Source organism: Nothobranchius furzeri, chromosome 1 (assembly GCF_043380555.1).
Source record: "Nothobranchius furzeri strain GRZ-AD chromosome 1, NfurGRZ-RIMD1, whole genome shotgun sequence".
NCBI lineage: Eukaryota > Metazoa > Chordata > Actinopteri > Cyprinodontiformes > Nothobranchiidae > Nothobranchius > Nothobranchius furzeri.
Window position 1 is genome coordinate 75,009,303 of NC_091741.1, and position 15,222 is coordinate 75,024,524.

Here is a 15,222-nt window from a genome sequence, read left to right on the forward strand (position 1 = left end):
CAAGACGGATTTAAGTTAGTGTAGAAACAGAAGAACATTACATGATTTCAAATTAAAGGCATGCAGTTGTTGGGGTAGTTTGTATTTTGTTGGTGCTAGAGTGAACCTGCAGCCTCTGCCAATGCACAGACTGCTTCTAAACATGACCAGAAATTATTCAGCAAATCACAGCCTCGTGGAAAGTGACAGCAGGCTATGCAACAACTGTATGCAAACCTCACTACATCAAATAGAACTACCAATGAACCATGAGCGGCTTAATCCAGATTTATTTTTGGCTCTCAGACTTTCAATCTGTTGTTGTTGTTTTTCTTTCCCAGACAGGAAATTGGATTTCACCTGCACCTGGCAAACACAAACCCAGTCTAGATTTCATTTCATGATGATTTTTGATAATTGCTAGTTTTAATTTTTCTGAGCATTTAAACTTGAAGCTTTGATCAGAGCCGCATTGCACGGACGTTGTGTTGAATTTTGCATTCCTTGAACATAGTTATTAATAAAATGCCCACTTCAGATCTAGTAAACTGCATTTTAATCCCACTGGGGAGCTTGCATTCTGGATTTCAGTAGAGCCTTGCTAAATTTTGACAAAGCAGCTTACTGTAATTCCATGAAGTTGACTGTTGCGGGGTATTGCATCATCATCCAAGGCCGTCAGTAATTCATTCCTCTCTGTCTGGCTGTGCCAAAGACATAACAGTGTACCAAGGAGTTCCACGTCTATGTGTGTTTTACCACACACACACGCACGCACACACACACACACACACACACACTGAGTTTACATCCACAGTTGGAATCTTGGGATCAGGGACATAGTCTGAGGTTCTTGCAGTGACTCAGATGCATGTGGTGCCTTCTAATCTTTAGGAAGACTAAAAATGCTTTCACAGAGCAACACATGAAGGAGAAAGACTAAAGTTTCATGTTTGGCGATGCCTCTTGTTGGGTATTAAAGAATAACAATCCTACAAATGTCTGAGTTGCATTAAGGGAAAACATGGAGTAGGTAAAAATAGAGAATCATGTATTCTGAAGTCATACTGCAGCTTAAACAAAAGCAGATAAAATATAGTGATCAGTAGAACCCAAGTTGAACATCTTCTCTACTTTACTGTCTCATCGGTTGGAATGCGTGCTTCTATCTTCTCTAATGCTGCGTCCCATGTTACATCTGTCATGTACGTGTTTATTTAGTAGATAAATATTTTATTCTTTTCTTCATTTTTCACTTCTTTGTTTTTGATGGATGATTTAATGAAAATGCTTGTTGATGTATTCAAATACAGGCGTAAATTTTATTTATTTTTCTAATCATTCTGGGACCTTTTACCACAGCTTTAGTTTTTCATTGATGCACAAATGTAATTATGCTGGAACAATATATTTTAAACAAGTGGATAATGTTCCCTCTGTGCTATTGGGCATTAGGGGAAAAACTAAAATTTGGATTTTTAGAGAATTTGCACATAGCTTTAAAACCAGGTCCGACTGCTTGCGTCTTTGAAATCCAGTTTGTAACAACTGCTTCAAAGATTTTAGTCTTTTGGCCTCATCAGTAAACTTTGAGCAGATGTTACAAAATGTTAGCCTGGCAAGCCAGACTAAATAACAAATGTATTATTTAGTCTGGCCATGCTCCATTGACGGCTCTCGGTTGTGGGGCGGGTTCTACCGTTGTCTTTCAAATGATCTCCGCATTCCACTGGACAATGAATGTGACATACTCTTGTTTCACTCTGTTGCATCATCCCACCCACCAGGCATATAGAGTGCCCTGATTGGCCCACAAAGCGGATAAAGCTCTGTGATTTGTTCACTAAGCAGATAGAGCACTATGATTGGCCCACCATTATGGACCAATCACAGCTCTTTATGTGTTTGAAACCCCTCTAGAGTGCTGTGATTGGCCAGCCAGAGTCCTGGTAGGCGCTGCTGAGGTTCCAATAGAGCATGCCTAGACCATTCTTTGTAAAGCAAGAATTTGGTCTAGTTCACTAGGCTAACAAAATGTGGCTGTCAGGCAGAAACATTTCAACTTCTAATAACAACTTGCCAGGAAATACAAAAGCCTCTTTCTTTTAAAATAAACGGTGTGATCAGAGTTTGTACCTTACATGAGTTTATCTTTCATAGTGGTATTGCTTGCTCTGTAGAGAATGACCTGCACTTCTGAACCCCAGCTCTGCATTATTTAAATGTAATTCAGCTCTCTCCTAGAATGTTGCTTCATGTTAATGGAGTTACAAGGTTATGTCTCTGACGTCTTTTGGGGATTTTGTTATGATCATTCATAGAATAACATGCAAATCTGAAGGGTGACCTTTAGAGATGACTTATGCAAAAAAATAAACTAAATGAATAAAAATAATCATGAATAATAGACAGACGGTTTTGCTTGAAAGTGAAAAAAGCAAAACAGTTTGAATCGGTTAGTTTTAAACTGATTGCACTTTTATTTCTGTTGAACAAAACCTCTGAATGTCTGACCTGTCCTTTTCCCTTGACAGATCCCGTCCCAGGTAGGATGCTTCTCTTGTTTTTCTTTTCGTTGTTGTTTTGAGTTGGGGTTTTTACTTGATTTGCCATCGTTTTCTTTTAATTTACTACAAGCCCACAAAGCTAGAGCACTGACCATTCCAGGAACCTGTCAATCCAAATCCAAGCATATGCAAGATTGTGTGTACTACCAGCAGATTCCTCTACAGAAAACTGGCCTGTAATTATTATGTAAACAAGTTTAAAGTAAAACAAATGTATGTGATGTGTGGGATCAAAACTTCAGCAACACAAATGGTCAAAATGAGGTTTCATTTATCAAAATGACTCTAAACGTAATTTAACCTGCTAGAATGATAAAAATATACATGAAAGTTAATATGATGACAAAAATGGCTAAAATATGATTGAGTGAAGGAAGAGGGTTTTGTTTAGCTTTAGTCGTCAGTTGTGCTGTGAGGGGAGAAAATAACTATTAAATTAAATTGTTGCAAGGCACATAGAGCCATTGCAGTAGCATTAATCTTTTAGATATAAAAAAATGAACATGCACGTTTCAAAGAATCTAGAGGTAGAATACAATGTCTTTGTAATTTAATGTCAACCCCTAGGTTATTTTAAACGTCTTTCAAATCTTGTTGAATTGTTAGAACAAAAGTCTTCCTCTGGCAGACATCTACAGACACTGTAGGGTATTCCTTTTAATCCATTTTGTGTTATTTTGAAGTAAGTTTTTGAAGGCTTGAGGGAAAGTTTCTTCAAAGGCTATTTTTCTAAAATGCCTCGTCAATGGTGAAGGTTAACCATCCCATGAGGTGGCCCTTCAATGTTCTTCCAGAGGTGACCTGGCCCTGGCAGCTTTATTAATTATACTTTCTTTAGGGGCTATGGCCCATTTGTAAATCCTCCTCTACCTGTCCTTGTCTTCCTTCCTTCTGAGCAGTCCTACCTTTTCCTGCTTTGTCTGCGGAGAGCTGGGTGCTCCTGATAGCTGAGGTGAGTGTTATGAGGTGCGGTGGAGGAATCATGTCGACAGCCTCCGTTGTGGCTCGTTCCACCTCCCTGGGTTTCATCCCCCACCCCACCATCATTTTTCATTTAAAAAGGTGACACAATGTGCTCTAAGCCCAAAGGGCAAAACTGTACCATTGATTTCCCCTCATATTGAGGAAGTCGGATGCTTCACTCGTGCTGAGCTCTGAAGTTAGATCGGAGCTCAGCAGCATGAACTGATGAACACACTGCGTGTAAACACAAGGCCTGATGCTCCCACGCTGAACATGAAGCAGTGATCTGAATGTAGAAGTTTGTAAATCCAGGATCAGAAAACTAAAATTGGAACTGAGGTTGATTTCACGCAAACTAACAAAACATTAAATTGAACAAGGTATTTATAAAGCAATATTTTACACTTGAATCAGTTTCAACGTATGGCACCAGGTATGAACACATTTAGACATTTGGCCTTCTTTGTCGTAGAACTAGTGGAAACTGAAGCATGCTCATTCCTGAAAAACCACCATGATTAACCAAGTGGTTAATACACTGTTTTAAAACAACATGGTAAAGTGCATGATCTATAATGTGGATATAAACATTTTCATGCCAGTTTCAGATGATACCAATCAATGTAAATGAAAAAAAAATGATAACAAAAACAAAAAAAAACAAGACCTGCCAAAGGCCAAATCTTCATGGATGGGCCTCATGTGATCTGCATATTAAGCACTAAGTCAGATATGTTACTGGTGAGCATTCCACTCCACCATGGTTTCCCTTTGTTACAGCTTCTGTTTATAAATGTTACGGACAGAATCTCAGGGTGCAGCCATGTGTTGAGTTTTTGGGTGGAAGGATCTCATTTCCGCTTTTGGCTATTGATGTGTTCCTCACAGCCTCATTGAACCCCTTACTGAGGAGGTCTGCTGCTGAGTGTGGTTGGTTTTCTACTGGAAAAGTATGGATTGCTCACTGCTTGTCAGGTCAGAGGTCCTGCATCAAGAGGAGGAGTTCAACTATATAAAGGTTTTAGTCATGAGATGGAGGTAAAGGGAGAATGAGAGGATGTTTGTGGCAGAGTCTTTGAACGTAGAACCAGTCTCTTTGAGTGAAGAGGCAGGTATGCCAAAATTACCCATCAAACTACATTTCTACCTCAACCTGTGGCCAAGAACTGAGCAGTAACAGGAAAGCAAAGCAGCTGAGTTTGACCCAATGGACTGAGCTTTAGAAAAGGTGCTGAAGACTCAGTTTTCAGCTGCTTCTCTTCCACGTCGATGGGGGTCAATTGAGGCCGTTTGAGCGGCGTGGTTAGGATGCTCCATGGAAGTCTGAGAGAGGTGTTCTGGTCTTCCCTCAAGAGACCCTGAGGCTGAAACAGAACAACAACGTCCCAATATCCCAACAGAGGAGCTGACAGAAGTGCTGCCCTCATGACCCATAAGCAGAGAAAGCCAACTGCTACCAAGGGTAAATCTGGATAACTAATTCCAAATAGTTTACTAAACCACTACCAATTAGAATTTAGAAAGAACAGAATGTGCTAATTTAGAGATGATTACATACTTTTTCTTATTAACATTTAATGTTTGGCTTACTGTTGCAATCACCTTTTTAATTAAAGTGTAATCCATTCATCATCTTTAATGTAACCAAAAATAATCACATTTAAAACGGCTTTAAATAGAAGCAAAATGCCTATTAAACTACCTATACCTTTGTTCTATAAATGTTTTTTTACTCATTTTGAAAATGAGTTATTTGGCACAAAAATAAATCACGAAGTTGTGCAAACAGATAAGTTGGTATGTTAAATGATGCACGGTGACCTTAAAAAAACAGAAAGATTGCCTACCATGTGTTCTGCTGAGAACTTTTTATGGGAGTGTTGTCTATGCAAGGTAACAGCTGTTCACTACCAGCAGGAGTGTGACCATCACCAGGCTCATTAGCTTTGGGGGCTTCTGATTTTACTGCAGCCTGAACAATTTATTATTCTGTTTGCTCTTCTTTGTCCAGCACCTTGTGCGAGTGTGTGTGTGCATGTGTATGCGTGTGTGTTTTCACAGAATAATCACAGCATGGCATACGTTCATCTTGTTTATTTGTCTTTACATGGTCATGAATGAATCTTAATGTTTTATGGAATTTAGGCAACCATAGAGTTGTTTTATTTGAGGTAGGTGGTTGCTAATTAAGGGGTAGCAATTATCTTTTGTCCCTTTGTGAATTAGATAATGTCTGCAGACCTTGATTCCCAGGTTTTGTGTTTAAAGCAGTCATCTCCTCACTAATCAGTTTGAACTACACTGTCAGACCACTTCCCTTTAATTGGAAAATGACATTTCAACAAGCAATGTTTTTCTGTGACTTTGATGGTTATTTTCTTGTTTTGTTGTGAGACAAAACAGCTTCAACTTGCACCATAGATTGATGGAGGTTTGTTTCATGACGTGCCTTTGCTGACAGCTGGAATAGTTTTCATTTCCTTTTATTTCCAGACTCCCATCTGTGCTCTGTAGGCTTGTTGCATGTCCATTAAAACACTCTTTTCAAGTCTCCACGCGTAACCAATGCTTTGGGGTTCTGTTTTTCTCTCCCTCATTTTAAGGTTGTCTTTCTTTCTCTCTTTCCTTGTTCATCTGCTAGGATTTTGGAGACAACGGCTCACTGTACATCACTAAGGTGACCACCACCCACATGGGCAACTACACCTGCCATGCTGATGGATATGACAAACTCTTCCAGACCCACATTCTCCAAGTGAACGGTAGACAACTCACTCCTGTCACACTTTCTGCCTAAATAATTCTGCCACTTGCTACTGTACTTCCCAAGTCACTGTTGTATAAGCAATATCTCTGTGAAATTTACTCTTTGGCCTGTGCCATCGTAGCTCATGTTCAACTAAGAGGTATTATCACGGTAGGGTCGCACTAGGAAGAAATGGCTGTCAAAGCAGCTGGAAAACAAAATGACTCAACTGTGAATCATCACTCACAAATGCAACTCACCTTGGAAATGTAGAGGTTATTGAGCTTCAGCTCTATAGCGTGCTGCCCGCTCACCACCAGCAGCAGCTGGATGCAGTTAAAAACAGCTCTGTGGGCATTTTAACAACTGAAGAGGCAGATATTTATTTTTGAGAGTATATAGAAATAAAAAAAATACAGTTTGAAGCTTGAGAAGACCATCTCCAGCTGGCTAGAAGATAATTTCCTCCAGTTAAATGCTGAAAAGACTGAATGTCTGATCATTGCCCCTGAGAGCATGGTTCCCCTGATTAGTCAAAAACTTGGTCATTTATCCTCTGCCATCAAGATGAACTTAAGGGATTTGGGTGTTGTTTTTGACCAATGTGTCTTGAAGGCTACTCAAAAACATTGGTCCAAAACTGTTTTTATCACTTAAGAAATATCTCCAAACTGATGTGAGCATGTGTGAATGGATGAATGATACACTGTTGTGTAAAGCGCTTTGGAGTCCTTACTCTGAGAGGCGCTATACAAGTGTGGGTCATTTATCATTTATCACTGCTCATGGGTGGAGGTATATCCTGAATGAGTTCTGACCAGTGGCGGCTGGCCAGTAGAGGGTGATAGGGCGCCGCCCTCCCAGTTTTCCCCAGTGTTTTTAATTTTTATTTAAAAAAAAATAAATAAAATTAACAATAATCACATATTCTAAGTTAATTGTGTGTTTTGTAACAAAAACAAATCATATATTTATATATCTATATTGATGAGAAGCTCTCTGCCGAGCGGTGGAGGCGACAGAGAGGCTGTAGGCTGTTTTTGAATCGCCCAAACAGCACGGAACCAGCCGACCAATTGCTGACAAGAAAATCAAATGGTAGGAATGGGAATGTATCCAATCAGCGTCAGCGTTGTTTCAAAAGCATGATGGGCGATAGAGCTACCGCCAAAGGCTTTCGTTGGTGTTCGGTAGAACTCGGAGAGTCTCGACTACTCCAGCACGTTTTTGGTCGTGAGTCGTGATGCAGATGTAATAGACCTGATGGATGCCAGTGAGTCTACAACCAGCATGGATACCGGATCTCAGCAGCCAATGAATTCAGTTCGATCTCTTCTCCAGTATCCGTTCGAGAGGAGAACTATGGTGGAAAAACTTAATGTCAAAGAGCTTGGACCAGATCAGCCCGACGTAAAGATAAGCCAGCAGGACAAGGAGAGAGGTAAACTGTACACACGAGGCTTCTCCCGAAATTGGTACACCAGGAAGGCTTGGCTAGCTGGATGCAATCACGCTAATGCGTTATTTTGCTTTCCGTGTTTGTTATTCAAAACGGCTGGGACAGACAAGGCATGGATTGAGTCAGGAGTTACAGACATGAAACATTTTTCTGAGAAGGTGAAGAAACACGAGTCATCCCGGGCACACATGGACAACACGGTGAAGCTAGCAATGCTAGGCAGAGCTAACATTGCCATGCAGCTCGACGAGGGGCACACTCAGAAGGACAGAAGGGCAAAATTTCTGTACAAATGAGGTATCACACACACACAAATGCATCCACTTGATCTTTGTATAAAGCTGACCTTGGCACAACACTCCAGAAATATTTTAACAGTGTAAATTTCTGGCATTTTGTCTAAGTGGTGTTTACTTCCATTACTGTAACAGTGACCTGCTCATAATTTTTCGTGTTCACTCAAATGTTGAAATTAAACAAAATGTTTTTGTTACTTGCCTCTTGCATTGCCTATTTACCATTTATGGTCATGTTATTTTATGTGCAATTTAATGCAGTATTTTTCAACCTTGGTCCGCAAGGCAGCGTGCCAATAGTCAGACACACCTGGATTAATCAGTTTGTCCAATGATGTAAGACAGGAAATAAAAGAGCTGTGCTTAATTCAGGAAATAGTGAAGTTGTGCACAAAGCTCAGAAAGCACAAGTTTGTTTAAAAATAAAAAATAGCACAGCCCCACCAAAATATTTTTCACCAGCCGCCACTGGTTCTGACTTTACATTAAAACTTATTGAAGAGTTTGTGTCAGAGCTATGTGATGTAGCAGAGACTGTTTACTAATCTAAAAAAGATTCAGAGTTTCCCTTCAAAGTTATTTAATGGAACGGTCTTGAGTCATTTATAATGTCTTCCTAAATTGGGATGTAATCCAAAGAGTGTGGCTTGTAACTTGTCATTGTTGGAATAATTTTTTTCATTTTTATTTTAATTCAGTAACAAATTTTTATCTTGAAAGTTGCTTTACAAGAAACAGAAATCTTATTCTTATTTATTAGTGTTTCCCAAACTTTTCAGCCTAAGTCACCTGTAGGGGAAATCCACATTTCATATTCTCAGATTAACTTTTGTTGGATTCACACGAAGAAGAACATAACCATTTTCACACAAAGCTTTTCTTTCTCTCACACTTAGCAGCAAAATGGGAAAACGTAAAACTGGCCTGCAGCTTTTCAGCATTCTGGGTAACTCCTACGATTCTCTCCCAGGGTCGTAAATTGCACCAATTTGACTGGGGTTTTCTTCTATACCAGTTGGAGAAGCTGGACAATATAAGAAACTGGTCTGTTTTACATCAACCCGTCAAGACTGACCCTTACTCAAAATGGGGGTAGTTGAAAAACTTCTCTGAGGTCCTTCTGGAAGCTTCAGACTTGAGTCTTTATAAAGAGGGTGTTTTAGGTTGGTTACCATTAAAAAAATTGAGGTGTTCAAAGTAAATGTTTAAACTCTTATCAGTTATAAACCTAAACACTTGTTTGTGTTCCTCTTTCATGTTAAACATCTGCCATTTTTGTGTCTCTAGTTAAAATTCATGCCAATGGTAAAACTGTCCAGTTTTAAGACATGAATTTAGTTCTTTCCTGTTTAAAGTAATACTTTTGATGCCTCACCTGGATAAGTTTGGTAAATTGTGATATGAACTTTTCACCGTTGGAAAGATTGAGCTATTTGAAAGAGCCATGGTTAATGAGTGAAATGTGGGCGTTACCAAGAAAGGTTATAAAGGCCAGAGTTCAAACCTCGTGACGACGGAGAAAAGAACAAAGGACGCCTTAAGCACAAAACTCTGCTGGGCTTTTCCATCTCGCCTAGCAACGACTTCGCTCTCAAAGTTCCCAAGTCATTAGCGCTTCCAAAAGGACAGTAGAACGCCGCGGCAACTCCGTTTGTTTGTTTTTGACCTTCTACGTCAAACCGGAAGTCGGCTTGGTGCGGTCGAGTTTTCACATTAAGAGTTAAAACTAATATCTCCTTGTCCAAGAAGCCTCTTCACACATGAGTAAGGACCTCAAAGGCTGCTTCAGGTCTTTGGCTACCCTCTGGCGACAAGGAAAACAGGTCTCTGCATCATTTCATTTGGCTGACTTTTCTGGTAAACCCGATTAGTGAATTCAGATTATCAAATTTTATGGCGTGTTTTATTTCGATCCAAATTCACGTTAGCTCTCAAGATTTATCCTTCTTTATCTGCTGCAACAAATTCTTATTTACTTACACACAGACACACGCACGTGCGCACACACACACACACGCACACACACACTTCCCATAAACACAAGAAAATTCACTTGTTCTCCTTTAGAAATTATTTCCAATTATACTATAATCTTGTGTGTCACCAAATGTCCACTTTTATTACAGATCTTTTATTTCATATCACTGCCATAAAGCTTTGGTTTAACTAGTTTCTTAATTCCATGCATGAAAAAATAAATTATGTTTGATCCATTTGTCAAATGTATTAACTGATGTTTGTAATAAACTCACAAACGTAAATAACGCCTGATCATTTCTAGCGATCTCGACAATAGTCGGTGCATTCTGGTAAGAATTCATCCTTTAAGTTAATTTGTGGTGTTAAAGTTGAGACTGATTACATTGAACAAATCTGAATATCAATTCAAGTGTTCCAAGTTCACACTAGCAAAGACGTGGTGGTGCCCCAATTAATTAATATGAGATTATAAATGACTAAACAAGCTAAATCCACACCACATTTGATAAATATAGATATAAATCTATATTTATTGCTACACACCCCAAAAAAAAAAAAGTCACACAAAATGTGATTGACTGTTACTGGCTGAATGATGCAAACATGCAAATGATCACTTTGAATGTTAATTATCATTCTTTTATTGTTTTTGTCTGTTTTTACAGGATGCAGGGCTAGATAGGACTGTTCTAATTCAGTTTCAGAGCTCGCTCCATTACTACACTATACTATAGCTCCTGCCTCTCACTCAGTAATTGCTTGAGACAGATAGCAGCTCCCCATACCCCTACAGGAATAATAAGTAATGGAATATTAATAAATGTGGAATTAATAAGATAATTTTAAAGAGAATGTAATAGAAGTAATTTGTGAAAACAACATGCATTTATATGATTTTAAAAGTTCCTTTCATTTCTGTGGACCTTTTCATGACTCAGTTTATTGTTTGTAGGCCCACAGTTAAATATTTTGACTTACCCATTTTTGTTTTCCCTCAGAGTGTAGGAATTTAAAAACGGAAACCTCATATCTTTTCATACTTATTTATATTCATTTCTGGACTTTTACAAAATTAGATGCAAAAGAAAAAACAAACACACACACACACACACACACACACACACGCACACACACACACACACGCACACGCACACACACACACACACACACACACACACAGAGTAACCTAATTTGTTACAGATGGATATTACAAGTTTTACATCCTTTTTATCTAATCTTATTTTTGTTGGGGTTGCTATGGTAAGTTGTGATAATTGTGAAACAAATGGATGCGAGAGGGCTTGAGTAAATGAGACTGAAACACACCAATCCGAGTGAGCTGGATGTAAATAAAGTACTATGTGTAGTCAGTGAAAGAAGCTCAATTACATTTGACAGACAGTTGGTTCATTATCATTCATCTGAAAGATTATTGCGAGGTTAATTGCACTGATATAAGGACCTCATTGTGTATATGGAGATGGGGTGATTCTCATGAGACTAATAACTTTTGGTTGTAATTAATACTGTAACTTTCCTCATGACCTTTTCACTGAAGGCTCAGTTTCAAATTCTTAATGTGGGTAAAGTCTCAGAGGACCTGCATTCGCCCTGCCATGCTGAGATTTTATATAACTCAATTAGGAAGCAGCTGAAATGAGATGGATTCAGAATTCTGTCAGTCACCATACAACCCCAAAAATATGACATGGTTTGCATTTGCAGCTTGAAAGACTGTAGTGATCATTTTATTATTGCATTTTGTATATTCATATGTTTCATTGATTATCTGCATCCAGGCTGTTGCCCTTCTTATAATAAAGGAGATAATGGAGCCCTATATTCAAGCAGCATTATAAAGGAGACCTATTAGGACTTTTCTAAAATAAAAAAGTTCTAAGATTTATGCCAAACATGAATTCCTTTGCACAAACTACCTGCCACATAGTGATTTCAGCAGTTGTATTGTTGACAAATTCAGTACCTTCCATAAAGAGCCGTTTCATGCCGTCACTTTAACAAAACTGGCTGGAGCTGGCCAGTCCCACCCATCCCCACTCAGGCTGTTATAAGCTGAGTACCTCAGATATCCTAGAGGGATTCAGAGTCACCCAGCCTAGAAAAATGGGGGGGGGGGGGGGGGCTCAATGCAAATTTGCCCTTTGTGATGTCACAAACAGAAACGTTGTTTTAGGCACATAACTCTTGAAGCTAAATGCCAAAAGAAAATAGATGGACAGGTTTGTTTTTTTCATGCTTGGAGTGTGGCTGTGGTTATTTGTACATTTTAGGCTTTGTGTTGCAGTGACCCTACTTTACCCACAGGAATCAATAAAGTTGTATCTCATTTGTTACTGCAAAGTTTGTCCACATTCAGAGCCACTTTAACAGAAAACAAATCAGTTTGGAATGTATTAATAGAAGCTGCTTTTAAAATTAACAATGCACCAACCTCTCCTGCTTTTTTTTTTCATAATTCCCTGTATTCAGAGTAAGTATACGGAGTGTTCGTCATGCTGTTTCAGTTATTTGGTGGTATATTGAAGACATTTTGAACGCAGAGTGCCTTGGAACATCGGATGCATTGCTATTCATAGTAGTGTATCCAAAAGTAATTTGATAAAAACCTTTCACAAAGTTTTTTTCCCCTGGTGGTGTCGTTGGGGGATTTTAAGGTTTTTGTAGGGTGTGTGTCAACTTGAAGGTTAGCTGTGGGTGGCAGATAGAGATGGGGCTCTTGAGTGCTCATCCCTTGCTTTAAAATAATCCTGCTGGCCTGATATGTCATAAAACTAGTTAGGGAGGGCCAGAGGTAAAGGTGGAGGCAGATTAATGAGAGCTTACCTCCATAAACTGTTCAAACTCTGGAACCAAAGTCCTTGATTAAAGTGGGGTTGTCTCTCTTTGCAGAGTTGGTCGACGTGGGGATACCTGCAGCCCCAAGCTGGAGGTTGTTTTTTTAGGCAAAGCCAGAGGAATACCCACAGGTATAGAAGCTTAATCTGAGCAGTATGTAGGTGCTGAGAATCAGCTCAGACAAAGTGCACAGATTTGTAGATCTGCTGTGTCGAGTCGGGGTTAGAGGAAGGTTGCTTTCTGTGAAAGTTAGGGTCATGTTAGAGGAACTGATAACAGCAGACGCTAGAGAGAGTCGTTTGGAGGCATGAGCTGCTAGATCTCAGTAGTCAGTACTCAGAATGAGCTGTGAAGAAGAAACAGCACTACACAATTTGTTTAAATGATATATTTACAGTGTTTACATGCAGCTGCCTGTGATGAAACATAAGGAACAATTTTAAACAGTTTAAACAAATAACATTTATCAGGTTTAACATGGGGAAGTCACAAGACTGTTAAATTTGTCCTAATCTATACCAGTGAAAAAGGACAGCCAATAAACAATTACCCTAAATGATGTTATAAATGTGTACATTTCACATTTATGTAATTAACTTGGACCATCCTTTAATTTATTTAAGTCAAACAACAGTTAAATACATCCTACCTAGAGCTATGTCTTTGCTGAAAAAATAAAGCAAAGAAATCCTGCCGTTAAATTGTTTTTGCTCTGCTTTTTATGTCACAATGTCTCTGTGGATCAAACTGAAATTTTATTATGCAAATTCCTGGTGGGGAGAAGTAAATCAGAAAGTATTAAGAGCAGAAACCCAGACACAAGCTTTTTTAGGAGGATAAACGGGGGGGGGGGAGGGGGGGAGGGGGGGGGAGAGTTCAGTATTCTCCGAGGTTCCATTACGCTTTTTAGAATTCTTGTCCCACACCTTTTATACAATTCCCCAGTTATTTTGTTCTTTTTACTTTTCCATACTAGAAGGTACTTTTCCACCAGATATGCGGCATGTATGTAATGCACTGGATCCAGGTTGGGATACTCAGTCATCTCTGAGCAATCACAGCGAAGAGGCATGTGTCATATGATGTGCTTATTTGTCACAGTGTGTGAGTGTGGGTGAATATCAGCGGTATAGCCATGTAAAATTGTCACATGCTTTTGTGTTATTGATGCCAATATAATCTTACAACCTGGTTATTTCAGGTGCTTTTTTTATTAAATATTTCATCCACAGCCACAGGTTTAATTTGACTGAAGTGCTGTAACAAGTCTTCCTGGGCTAGTTGAGACTCTCCCGGTTGTGTGATGGTGAAGTGGTCTCCTGCCACGATGTTTGTGTGCATCCCTGCTCATCATCTAAAGCACCAAAGCAGACGGGAGCCTTGCTGAGTGATTGACGACTGGCTGGGGAGCTGTATGATGGAGCTGTCAACCCTGCCGTGTCACATTCTCCTGGCTGTGGCTCTCCTGATGCTCTCAGAAACACATCAGAATGTGACTTATCTTATATCTTGTCTGAATGGAGTTTTCAGTTGAGAAAAACCGAAAACGAAAGAAAAAAATGTCTGACTTACATGTTCTACTGCTGCCTGAGTAAACACAGTGCTGATTTGCACCCAGAGATCAAACCCGTGCACACTCATGGAATCGATGGTCCATTTGTTCCTGCTAAACTGTCTAAGGCAACTTTTTTTCCATCAAAGACTGGTTTCACACATAGTGTTGGGAGATAGTGTTGGGAGTTATGCATTACATAAGACACACATTTTCATAAGACCAAGATGGCGCCCATGACCGGCTGCGTGTCTGCTCAGCTCCCAACCTTTTTTGTTTTTCTATTGTATTCTTGTATTTTTTCCATATGCAGTGCCGATTCTCTGCTGGTGTATGATCGGGACTTCCTGCTCTCGATCCGCTCTAGAATGGATGATTTTCAGAACTCTAATGCGGGACACCTTTTTCCACCGCCGCTGGAGACTGACGCGAACCCAGCTGCAGAGCCTGTGTTGCTCCACGCTTTCCCACCGCCGCTGGAGACTGACGTTAGCCCAGCTTCCGGGCTTGTGCTGCCCGTCGGTTTGCCGCTGCCCCGGAGACCGTGGAAAAAGAAGCGGGGGAAACGAGGCGGCTTCTTTGTTCAGCTCCGAAGGATCCGGCGTGGCGAAGCCATATCGGAGCGCTGCTCCGTGACTGTGATGTCCCGGATCCATCGGCATCTCAATCGAGTCGAGCTGATCTCGCTGCTACCGGGAGGACATGGAGCTGAATGTTACATGGATGTGTCTGAGGTGTGGATGACCGGCCAGTTGGGAGCTCACGGAGCTGAGAGCTGCGCGAGTGCGTGGGATGTGGGGATGATTCTCCAGCTGGGAGCTCAC

At 40.0% G+C, this 15,222-nt stretch overlaps 1 protein-coding gene across 2 annotated transcripts in view; it reads left to right on the forward strand.

Moving 5' to 3' along the window:
* fstl5 (follistatin-like 5) overlaps window positions 1–15,222 on the forward strand; it is a 279,655-nt gene that overhangs the window by 211,975 nt on the left and 52,458 nt on the right. Inside the window, exons 8-9 of one of the 2 annotated variants that reach the window (XM_015951089.3) lie at window positions 2,514–2,525; window positions 6,151–6,271. In XM_015951089.3, the coding sequence (XP_015806575.1) occupies window positions 2,514–2,525; window positions 6,151–6,271 (133 nt within the window). The remainder of the gene's footprint in view (window positions 1–2,513; window positions 2,526–6,150; window positions 6,272–15,222) is intronic. The other variant, XM_015951097.3, reaches the window with a different exon arrangement.